Raw genomic sequence first — 12,978 nt, 5'->3', positions numbered from 1 at the left:
GGCATTTGGAAGTGCTTCTACCGCGGCAGCAACTGGCGTCTTCTCCACCTTCTTCGCCTCCTTCACAGTCTCTTTGGCTGCAGGTTTGCTGTTTTTCCATTTCAGGTAAATACATCTTTCTTTCTTTTTTTCTCAATATTTTTTTTGTCATTACCAATGATATTTTTGGACCACAGGATCACGAAGAACCCTTCATTAACCATACCCTCAAATCAGTCAAGGCAACTAAGGACTTGGATGGAATCTTGGATTCAAGACACAAAGAGAAGGTATGGGGCCATGAAAATTTGATGGGGGGAGGGGCTGGGGGGGATTGATTGCACCTATCATAAGACACGTGATATTCAACTTTCCCACTACAATTATAAGCCAAGTCCCATCCTTTACACCTTTTCGTTCTTTCGATCTATGAATTATACTTCCCTTATACTTTTGTTATACTATTGAGTGATTTTACAACAACACTAAGGGGTCACGGTAATGTTACTAATGTAAAATGGAGCATAAAACTTTGGGATCATAATTTTGGTAACGTGGGGTTAGTATATTAGTCTGATTTTTGTCCATCTTCAGTTTTATCTAGGTGCACTAGTTGTCTTTTCCTTGATGTTGAAGCTAGCAACTTACCATTGAGTCATAGGCGTTGTAACTGCAAAATCAGATGTTTTCATTCAAAAAATTAGTTTCAATTTATTTGAATCATTTGTCGCTAGTAGGATATTTTTGCCCGAAATACTCAACCAAGTTATAGTCAGTATAACATAACCACAAATCTCATCTCCTACTTCACTAAGACATAATAGAAAAGAGGGTATATAACTGTATATATAACCCTGTTACTATACAAGCAAGAATATACATGTTGAGGCTTTTTATTCACAACATGTTAAAAGTGATTAAATTTTTACGTTCTATATAGTTTTAGACTCTTTAGCTTTAGTGTCAGAATGATACTGTTATACGAGATATCTGTTGAGTGAGCTGTTCCAGTTAGGATTAATTTTTGATTGAATGATTAACTTGTAATTCTAGATTGATAGATTTGTAATCATAGGTGATTGATTGTAATCATAGAAATGATTAGTCTAGGTGTTGAATGCTTACCTTTTGTATACGTTTTGTAAGCCTATTTAAACCTCAGTGTGAGGTAAATAGAGATATACTGAAAATTACCCAATATCTGAGATGGTATCAGAGCAATACGCTCTTGAGACCTGAGAAAAAAAAAATCTCATACAAAATTCCGCTGCCAAAATTCTAAACATCTTAGCCATATCAAAGCAAGATAAGAAAGTAGAAGTGGTATGTTAACATAAACTGATGCAGAACGCAAATGTGAGATTTTTCCTAATGTTTATGTGGATCAACAATACCCATGTTATTACTTGACAAAAAAAAAACAATACCCATGTTACTACCAAAACATTTTAAAGTAACAACAATAACAAAACCGATCCATTACAAATTAAGTTCAAGACAAATCATATCCTAAATAATCTAATCTGCTTTCTTATCCTTCTGGAAATCCATCTTTCACCTCTGTCCCTAACCTCTAGCTACTGCCTCCTTTCACCTCTTTTCCCTCACCTCTACCTTCTTTCTCCCCACAGCCTTCAACAATTCATCAATTTTTTCATTCTTACTCCCCTCAGCGTTCAACAACTCTTCAATTTTTCCATGAATTAATCTGCAACGACATTAGCCCAAACAAATAAGCAAACGGAATTTGAAAATAACATAGAAAGTTTGGAACTTTACTTACCCAAGTTGTTCTTGAGTTGCTTTAACACCATTTGAGATGAACTCTTCAGTTCCTTTGAGCTTTGAAAGATCTTTACAGATTACATATGCTCTCTAGGTCTTCATTAAACTCTAGCTCGTTGCCGAAAAGTCTCCATGGTCAGACGCCATGTGAGAGAGCTCGCCGCAGGCTCTTCGACCGTCTTTACTCGGCACACCGTGGGTACACCAGCTGGCCCTCCTTCTTACTTTCTCTGAGGTGACCACCTACACGGACTCGATGTTGAAGTTTCTTTCAACTGGCGTCTTTTCCACCTTCTTCACCTCCTTTGAGGTCTGTTCGGCAAGAAACTTCAACATCGAGCCCATGTAGGTTACCGGCGGATAAGTCGCTTGTTACCTGCCGCCAGCAATTGTACTAAACCATTGCTCGCTCAGTGCATCAGTCCCGTTGCATTTAGATGTTTTGTGATTCAAATTTAGTTTTTTATTTTTTATTTTATTTAGTTTCTGGGTAGTGGGCATGCCTAGCGAGTTTGGAAATTATGAATTCACCCATTGTGGTTAACAAGCTACAATAGACTTGGTTGCATGAGTGGCTTTACATTACTTGGTTGCATCATTTGCTTTACTCCTGCAAACTTGGCTGCAGGTTTGCTGTTTTTCCATTTCAGGTAAATACATCTTCTTCTTTTTTCTCAATATTTTTTTTGTCATTACCAATGATATTTTTGGAACACAGGATCACGAAGAACCCTTCATTAACCATACCCTCAAATCAGTCAAGGCAACTAAGGACTTGGATGAAATCTTGGATTCAAGACACAAAGAGAAGGTATGGGGGCCATGAAAATTTGATGGGGGGAAGGGCTGGGGGGGATTGATTGCACCTATCATAAGACACGTGATATTCAACTTTCCCACTACAATTATAAGCCAAGTCCCATCCTTTACACCTTTTCGTTCTTTCAATCTATGAATTATACTTCCCTTATACTTTTGTTATACTATTGAGCGATTTTACAACAACACTAAGGGGTCACGGTAATGTTACTAATGTAAAATGGAGCATAAAACTTTGGGATCATAATTTTGGTAACGTGGGGTTAGTATATTAGTCTGATTTTTGTCCATCTTCAGTTTTATTTAGGTGCACTAGTTGTCTTTTCCTTGATGTTGAAGCTAGCAACTTAGCATTGAGTCATCCTGAAATAAACATTCACGTTTGTATAAATTCGATCGACTTAAGATAAGCCACAAGGCCGGCCATCTTGTCAATGTTCATAGTTACTCCCAACACAAACTTTGCAAGGTTCCAAGCTCTTGATGGCAATCTACCTAGCCTTTGGTGTGAAATGTGAACTCAACCCATTTACTCATAAGTCTAAAAGTCTTGACCCTTCCTCTTTCTATGCTTTATTCTTCAAATCTTCGAAGACTTAGAGATACTATTGCTCACATTGTCATGATAAACTAAAATTCTAACAGATTCACACCCTTTAATTTATATACGTACGTTAACAAACCAGAATGTAAGTGTGGCTATTGAATGTAAGAGCCCTAATTTTTTTGGACCTGATACATGTTGAGATAGTGTAAATAGCTAAGTTTGTCCTATAATCAGTTTTCAATTTTCCCTAATATCCTCAACTCACTCAATAAAGTACTGTGATTATATATTTTATATACATTATTGAAATTGCATATGGAAGCTGGTCTATTTTTTCTTAACTAGTCCTAATGCAGGCTAGGGTTTCATCAAATGACTTCAGTTTTCCACCAACTTCGTCAGGATATGGAGTTATACATCCCTCCATTTTCTTATACCTAATAACCACCGTAACGAAGCAAGATAAGAAAGTAGAAGTAGTATGTTAACATAAACTTATGCAGAACGCAAATGTGAGATTTTTCCTATTTTTTATGTGGATCAACAATACCCATGTTACTACCAAAATATTTTAAAGTAACAACAATAACAAAACATATGAGCTTATTCATCCGATCCATTACAAATTTCAGACCAATTATATCCTAAATACTCTAATCTCTAATCTGCTTTCTTATCTTTCTGGAAATCCATCTTTCACCTCTTTCCCTAACCTCTAGATACTGCCTCATTTCACCTCTTTTCGCCCACCTCTACCTTCTTTCTCCTTGCTCCCCACAGCCTTCAACAACTCATCAAGTTTTTCATTCTTACTCCCCACAGCGTTCAACAACTCATCAAGTTTTCCATGAATTAATCTGCAACGACATTAGACGTTAGCCCAAACAAATAAGCAAACGGAATTTGAAAATAACATAGAAAGTTTGGAACTTTACTTACTCAAACTGTTTTTCAGTTGGTTCAAGACCATCTGAGATGGACTCTACATTTTCTTTGAGCTCTAAAATATCTTTACAGATGATCTCTAGGCTGGTCTTCATTAAACTCTAGCTCGTTGCCGAAATCTTCCTTCGCCTTTACAGCTTCATAGCTTCTTCGGATGGCGTTTGGAAGTGCTTCTACCGCGGCAGCAACTGGCGTCTTCTCCACCTTCTTCGCCTCATTCGCAGTCTCTTTGGCAAGAAACTTTAACATCGAGCCCGTGTATGTGGTCACCTCAGCGAAAGCAAGAAGGAAGGCCAGCTGGTGTACCCACGGTGTGCCGAGTAGAGACGATCAACCATAGTCATGCTTAGATCTAAGTACCGCATCATCTCTTTCCCTTAACCTCGATCACATTCTAACACGTATTTTCCTTACATTTAGATATCTCCTCGAGTTGAAGAATTACGTTGTTCAACATCTATGTGCTTTTGGCCATCTTCATCAAATACAGATTATTGTGGTTTTAAGTGGAAATTGTTGAGCAATTTGCTATCATGCACGATTGGATCATTTGAGATAGAATCATTCTTAGACCTTGCTCGTGAGCTACAATCACTTATTGGTTAGATACAGATCGAGTTTGTAACGTTGTTGTTTTAGTTCGTGGTGATTCTCATTAAATTTTTTTATTTTTTTTAGAATTTGGATGTTTTACATTTTCTAGAGTTCGTCTAATTTTGGTAATGTGGGGTTAGTATATTAGTCTGATTTTTGTCCATCTTCAGTTTTATCTAGGTGCACTAGTATTTTTTGCCTTGATGTTGAAGCTAGCAACTTAGCATTGAGTCATCCTGAAATAAACATTCATGTTTGTATAAATTCGATCGACTTGAGATAAACCGCAAGGCCGGCCATCTTGTCAATGTTCATAGTTACTCCCAACGCAAACTTTGCAGGGTTCCAAGCTCTTGATGGCAATCTACCTAGCCTTTGGTGTGAAATGTGAACTCAACCCATTTACTCATAAGTCTAAAAGACTTGACCCTTCCCCTTTCTATGCTTAATTCTTCAAATCTTCGAAGACTTGGAGGTACTATTGCTCACCAATTCATGATAAACTAAAATTCTAACAGATTAACACCCTTTAGTTTATATATGTACGTTAACAAACCAGAATCATAACCAGAGGTACAATAGAACTTGAAAATTCCATTTGAAATAAGGTAAAATAAGAAATCGCTTCTCCTATACCAATCCCCACCATTTTTAAAAATAAGAAAGAAAAAAAAAAAGCCAAAGAAAGAAGAAGAAAACCCTCCAGTGATTAATCCCTATTAACATTCCAGTGTTGGCTTTTGTGGCAAAGGAATATCACCACAACTCACACTTCGATCACGACCAACAACATGACTAGCAAGCAACTTCCTCTTAGGTTTGGCTTCAATGAGCATCAATACCACATCCCTCATGGACGGCCGGTCCGCCGGATTCCTACTCGTGCAAAGCAACGCAATCCGAAGCATTTGCATCATCTCCTCCCTCACCGGCGTACAACCTGCCCCGGCATTCTTGTCCAAAACATCGTTGATCCCGTCTTTAGTCTTGATTTTCGTCCGAACCCAATCCACAATGCTATTCCCATCCCCGAAAATAGCCTCCACGGATCTCTTTCCGCTTAAAATCTCCAATAGCACAACCCCGAAGCTGTATATGTCACTCTTCTCATCAACTTGGAGGGTATAAGCATACTCTGCAATACCATAACAAATAAGAACACTAATTAGTACATTACCTCAATCATTTGGTAACTCAATCTTACCCAAATACGACTTATGAAAAAGAGAAAGTGACCCTCTGCAATAGTGGCTACATTGTGCGCACTCACATGGGGAACTGTAAACATTGGTACATGGTGGACAAACATGTCAATGTCAACCCTTCTTTTTAACCTATACTTCTTTATGAACTTTATGAAATGTGACTAATAGTAAATTAGTAAATTCAATAGGACAAGACTACAAGGATGGACCACTGTAAAAAGTAAAAGAGTTGCCTAATTACAGTAGTACAGTACAATGCAAAGGTAAAGATAGTGTTAGACTTTTTGACTAAATGGTGAACATGTACTTTACCTAAGATAAAGCTTAACCATAACCATTGTGAACATGTACTTTACCTAAGATTAAGCTTAACGTAACTAGCAAGTGTACCATTAATTGCTTAAAAGCAAACACTATCTTACTCCCTAACTTGCCTCCACTAGATTTCGTCACCCAACAAAATGAACTCTGATAGAAGAATCCAAAACCAGACATCACCAATCAAGGTACTAAGCTACGCCGGAGGAATGTCAACTCTTCCTCCGGCACATAAATAGTACTAGTACACAATAAAAAATTAAAAACAATAACGTGAAAATATGAACGCACCTGGTGCAATGTAGCCGTAGGAACCGGCGATCACCGACATGGACTCATCGCTCTGGATCAGCTTAGCCACCCCAAAGTCCGCCACTCTCGCCTCCATGTCACCGTCCAAGAGGATGTTACTCGGCTTGAGATCGCGGTGGACGATCACCGGATCACAGTCGTGATGTAAGTAGCAAATCCCTTGAGCCACACCGAGGGCAATCTTGTACCTCGTGACCCAATCCGCGCCCAAATTCTGGGCCTTGTTCTTGCCATGCAACAAGTCGTCCAAGTTGCCATTGGGCATGTACTCGTAGAGCAGCATGGTGCAGTCCCTGTTGCAGCAGCACCCTAACAATCTCACTATATTCCTATGCCTCACGTTCCCCAACACCTCCACCTCGGCCAGCACCCCTCTCCGCCGTCGGATTATGCTCTCCTTCTGCTTCCCCCACAGCTTCTTCACCGCTATGATCTCGCCACCTGGCATCTCCGCCTTGTACACCGTCCCGGTCCCACCCATCCCTATCACCTTATCGCTCATCTGCAAACACTCCAGCACATCCTCCGCCGTGAAATTCAAACGCTGGAAGGCGGTCAATTTCCACGGTCCGATCTGGGGGCTATCCTCCATCCGACGGCTGTAGCTCGCGTGGAAGCACCTCGTCCCGGCGACGAGGACGAAGAGACCGATCCCGAACGCCGCCGCCATGATCCACACAATCGCGCCGGCCGTCTTCTTCGGCTGCTCGTGACCGTCAACCTCAACAGCTCCAGCCGTTACAGTATCCGCCGCACACGGCTTGGCCAAAACGGCGCCGCATAGCCCCTCATTCCCGGAAAACGACGTCGGATGGAGGTTCGGGAAGATCGCGCCGGAAGAAGGAATAGGGCCGGTTAACAGATTAAACGAGACGTTAAAGGTCTCCAGCGTTCTGCAATTCTCGAAATTCGAGGGGATGGTACCGGAGAGGAAGTTGTAGGAGAGGTCCAGGTCGGTTATGGAAGGCAGAGCTGAAATTTCCCAAGGTATAATTCCGGTGAGTGAGTTCCGGCTGAGGCTCAAGCTCAGAAGCTTCTCGCAGTGGCCAATGTCCCAGGGAATGCTGCCGGTGAAGTTGTTGCGTTGTAATTCTATCTTGTAGACGCTCTTGCAGCCGATGAAGTCGGGGATTTTTCCGGTGAGGTGGCTGGAAATGGCGGAGAATATCTGCAGATTAACAGCGCCCCAGATGTTTGATGGGAGGAGTGTGTGGAGAGGGTTCTGGGAGATGTTTAGGTACTGGAGCTTCGCGGCATTGCCGAGATCGGAGGGGATGGGGCCGGAGAAGCTGTTGTTGCTGAGGTCGAAGAAGGTTAGGTTGGGGAGGGAGCCGAAGCCCTGAGGGATTGAGCCGTTGAGTTGGTTGTTTTGGATGCGGAATCGGAACAAGGATGTACAACTGGCTAAATTTGGTGGAAGATGGCTGGTGAATCTGTTTGAGAAGAGGATCAGCTTGACGAGTGTGTTGCCTTGGCAGAGAGTTGGGGGGATTGGACCTGTGAGGGAGTTGGAAGAGAGGTCGACGACGACGAGCTTCGCATTGTTGCCGAGGTTTTGGGGGAGGTTTCCTGTGAGGGAGTTGTTCCAGAGAAGCAGGGATTCCAAGTAGGGAAGCTCTCCGATTTGGGATGGTATTTCGCCAACTAAAAAATTGTTCAGTAAGCTCAGCCTGTTGAGCTGCTTTAGTGTAGCAATGGCGGCTGGGATGGAGCCCGAAAGCTGATTCTCTGATAAGTCGAGGAATTGGAGAGCTTGTAAGTTTCCGAGGGTGGGTGGGATAGTGCCCGAAAATTGGTTTTTGAAGAGGAACAATGTGTTGAGCATGGTTAAATTGCCAAGCTCAGGTGGGAGTGACCCGGAGAGCAAGTTATTGGAGATGTCTAAGTAGGTGAGGTTTGATAGTAATGTCAATTGTACCGGAAGCCCACCTGTGAAGCCGTTGTAGCCGATCTCCATGCGAGTGAGCTCTGATAAGAACCCCAGTTGAGGTGGTATTGCGCCTTTAAGAACATTTCCAGCGAGGCCAAGCTCCCGGAGTTGGGGAATATTTCCATACCCTGGTGGAATATTACCTTCGAAGTAGCTTCCACTAAGGTTGAGCTTCTCGAGGAACCTGAGTCGGATGATTTCTTGAGGTAAAGGACCGGTGAAGCTGTTGCTGTAAGCATTGAAGACCCTCAAGAACTTGAGCTTGGAAATCCCAGGCGGGAAAGTTAAGTTGAAGTCGTTGTGGCTTATGTCAAGGATTCTGAGCTGGGTGAGTTGGAAAATGGCTGGTTGCAGAGGTCCAGCAAAGCTGTTACCGCTCAAGTTTAGGTGAATCAAGCTCGACAAGTAGCGAATTTCAGCTGGTATTGTACCGGAAAGATTGCGGTGAGAGAGGTCTAGAGAGACTACTAGGGATGTGTTGGGGTGGCATTTGATTCCAGACCATGAACACCAAACTGGACCTTCAGTATTAGCCTTGCTCTCCCAGCCATTGAATGTAAAGAGAGGATCTTTGAGTGAGGATTTGAGGGAGAGCAAGGCACTGAGTTGGGAAGGTGCAGACTTTGAAGCACAGAGGACTATGGATGCTTGAAGAAAGAAGAGAGAGAAGAAGAAGAAGAAGAAGAGAAAGCGAAGAAAGGGAAGTTTCATGGTTTTGGGGATAGGAGGAGGGTCTTGGCTGAGACAGTGTTGAAGATGAGAGTGGTAAATTTAAGGGAAGGAAGGTTTTGATGACTACTGAGTGAAGTTGAAACGCTTTTAGGGAGTGCTGGGTGCAGAGGGTGTTTCATCATGATGATTGCTTCAGTGGGATTTCTTGGTGGGCTATGTCTATAATAAGCTTGGGAAAAAATGGAAAGAGAGAGAGAGAGACAAAGCAAAGCTGAGCTCCTTCTATATGAACATAAAATCCAAATCTCCCTCTTGTTAATTTCTTTCAAGTTCTCAGTAGAATTCTACCTTTGTCTGATTATATCTATCCACCTATTCTTTTGGTTTTGTTGGATTTGTTTCTTTTGCCCTTTTCTTTTGCTGCTACTTTTCATCATTCCTTGTTAGCTTTATCTTTGTTTTGTATAACAAATTGATTGATGAACCAACAACATGTATATCTGTGTATATAGTTTGTGACAAATGTCTCTCACAGGATCCAAGAAAGTCATCTCAATTTCCCACCATATTCCCCAACCCTTATTTAAACAACTTCTCATTTCTTTTCTTCTTCTTTTCCCTTCCAACATTCTCATTTTTCTTCTTTTCGAAAAAACATTCTCATTTTTCTTGGCTTAGATTGAAGATGAAGTTTCCATTTAAATTCAATCAGAGCTCCATTTTTATGTAACAATGGGTGAATGGAGCACTTTTCCACTTTGGATATTACCTGTTGCATTCATAAATCATGAAATAGAATAAATTAAGATGATTTCATGAAATACGATGTATAATTATCGTTTCATTTTAAAAATTATGATGACATAAATTATGGTGTTTGTTATCGTTAATTCAAAATAAAAGCCGCTCTAGCTACGACTACAAAACCCGTTTGGTAGCTCACTATTCACCAGTAAAATAAAGAACAGAGGAATTCTTTGCAGGACATGGCGCATCATAAGTGTGGCTATAATTTTTGTGACATGCACAGTTGAATCTATGATTGTGCTTCTTAAAAATAAAGAAACAAGTCTGCTACAATTTGGCGCGGACGTTTGAAACTGAACAGAAATTCCAAAAATAAAAATAAATAAAAATCACTGTTCTTGGCAACCAGAAGCACTGGGATTCTAGGAATTAGATTATAGGACCCTAAAAACTAATTAATCAAGGACGATCTTTGTGATTATTGTCCATCAATGTCAATATTATACCGGGATATACCATTAGTGGGTTGATTAATATTTTGCTTTTCCACTCATTTTGACTTGGAAAAAGCTCTGGCATGATGCCTATTTACTTTGTATCATTAACCTTGTTAAAGTATATCTTACGATAAGAATAAAGCTTCAAACACAATCATCCTACCTCATTTGATTATCCATCTTAATTAGTGTTTTGCAAATACTTCCACCGAACAACTTTTTTTTTTTGGTTAATTGTTTATGCGATTATCGATGATACTACTAAATTTTTGGGAATGAGAAAATAAACTTACTATATTACTGATAATATTAAGTTATTAACTAAGATTGGACTCGGCGCTAATGATTTGGTGTTTTAGGCCGAACCGACCATCAAGTCAGTCATTGTGGTTTCTTCATTTTCAAAATTGAAAAACTATCAATTTGGGTTGGATTTAGTTATTTTCTTGCTATATATTGTCATTAATTGTTCATTTTTATCGGCATTTGAGGACGACTAATCGTTAATTGAGACGAATTTAAACTAACAGTATGATGTGAGGCTCTTTTGATTAAACATGTACTGAAAAATCTAACCCTAACTCCTATCGCACAACATCACATATTTCGGATCTTGTAACTACTAGTACATTCATTTCTCCAATTGCATTGAAAGGCTTACATTCATTTTTCATATATTGTCGAATGTTAATGATTTGTTAATAGTACTATATGGATCATACACAAACAACTAAACAAGAAAACAAAAACAATGAATTTTAAAGTATACCTTTGTCTTATGGAGAAAATACAAACATATAATATGAACATAGGATCATGATCCAATAGCTCATGAAAGAAAACAATAATGTCCATATCATGCAAATCATTTAACAACACTCAGGTATGTACCACAAGAGAATTTGATCGAGAAAACCTATATTTTAGTGAGAGGGAGACGTGCTCCAAGAAGTACTTGTTCTAGTTAAGCAAAGCTTTTTCGTCAGCTGCTCTCTTTTTCCAAGAGAATGTTAAATAATACAACAGAGGAAACAAATAGACAATCTCAGAGTTGGTTACCCAAATAAGATTAAAGAAGAGAAATAAAGTAAAAGGAAACCCAGAAATTAAAGTTTGTTTTGTTGCTCAGTTGTAGAAGGAAGAGAATGTACGTATGAGTAGTCGCATTCTGGGAGGGAGTTTAGTGGGAATTTTCAAATTCGAAGCAAGACTTTGCTTTATGCATGCGGAGTGGTTCTCTTATAGCGCGTGCTAAAACGCAGTACCACTGCTACTTTGAGCTCTTTACCATTTTTGTCATTGAAGAAGATGAAGGGGATGCCTTAGAAACCCATCAATGCCAACATACTATATCTCTTTCTCACCAAAGTTTGATCTGTTCTAATAGAATGATTATTCTTGTGCATATACATTGCAAATTATTTAGAAGATAGGAGAGATGGCAACGAAAATAATTTGATTATATTTATAACAATAAATTTCTACGGTATTTCCGGCCAATCTCAGCTACAATCATGTTAGTTTTTCGAAGTATTTGAGTATAAAAGCTTAATTAGCTTAACCGAAATGGACCATTAATTGCTCTTTTGATCCCTATAATTTTTTTATACATATGTTGTTTCGTCGGGTGAGCATGATAAACACTCTAGACTTGATAAATTAGTCTAATCTAATTCATAGATATGCCACATTTTGTATCATTATGTAGATTAAAGAGACAATTGGTTGTTTTTTATGTTTGGATTCTTTATCTATGAAGCTCATGCTACAAATTATTTCTTAAAATTTTAGAGAATTTGGTTTTCTCTTTCCTCACTATCTCTAAAATTGGAATAGTTATAGGGAATCTGTTAGAGCAAAACATGCTCATTTTTCTCTAAAAAAAAAAAAAAAAAAAAATCAAAATATGAGAAAGATGTTGAAGTTGCTCTTAGTCATCTAATTATGTATGTTAATGATTAGTCTAAGATAGATTGGAAAAGTAATGCATAAATGCATTATAGAAAAAAAAATTTGATCGTTGTAAACTGATTCATTACATAATAAACTAACTTCATGTAGTTGTAAACTAACTCATTAAGAGGAGATAAAGATCTCTATAACTACCAAAAATAATTAATAATGAAGCTAAGTGAACTCCGATAAAAGTAGCTATTTAATTATGTATGTTAATGATTAGTCTACGAGATATCAGAAAAGTAATGCATCGTTATAAATATGTAACTAACTTCATGTAGTTGTAAACTAACTCATTAAGAGGAGAGAGGGATCTCTACCACTATCGAAAATAACTAAGATAAGTGAAATCCGATATTATTATGTTCGTAAGAAATGTTTAGTAGCACATGGAAAATCAAACACCAGATGAACATGAAAGAAAGAGAAAATAATGTTCGAGAGGGACATCTCCTGTGAAGACCCTTGAAGAGGGACAACCTTACAATCTCATTATTCTTTCTATGCAACCATCAAACGGCGCGTGCACTATAGTCCCATAATTCTCCGGTATATTCTCTTCCTTAAATTTACCATTCCACCCTTTTCAGAAAAGTTTATACCCTACCCGCCTACCGTACCGTAGATGACTAGAGGAAGGCCCATGAGAACGGTGGGTGGGCCCATGAGTGA

General features: G+C 39.2%; 1 protein-coding gene across 1 annotated transcript; it reads right to left on the bottom strand.

Moving 5' to 3' along the window:
* Positions 1 to 5,165: 5,165 nt before the first annotated feature.
* LOC133715203 (leucine-rich repeat receptor-like protein kinase TDR) lies at positions 5,166 to 9,478 on the bottom strand. Its single transcript, XM_062141603.1, has 2 exons — positions 6,484 to 9,478; positions 5,166 to 5,804 (listed from the first exon to the last, which is right to left on the bottom strand). Exons 1-2 carry the CDS (start codon positions 9,143 to 9,145, stop codon positions 5,389 to 5,391), a joined length of 3,078 nt encoding a protein of 1,025 aa, XP_061997587.1. The 5' UTR covers positions 9,146 to 9,478; the 3' UTR covers positions 5,166 to 5,388.
* Positions 9,479 to 12,978: the final 3,500 nt, after the last annotated feature.

This window comes from Rosa rugosa, chromosome 6 (assembly GCF_958449725.1).
Source record: "Rosa rugosa chromosome 6, drRosRugo1.1, whole genome shotgun sequence".
Lineage (NCBI taxonomy): Eukaryota > Viridiplantae > Streptophyta > Magnoliopsida > Rosales > Rosaceae > Rosa > Rosa rugosa.
The sequence above is the reverse complement of the archived record's forward strand: the minus strand, read 5'-3'. Positions and strand labels throughout refer to the sequence as shown.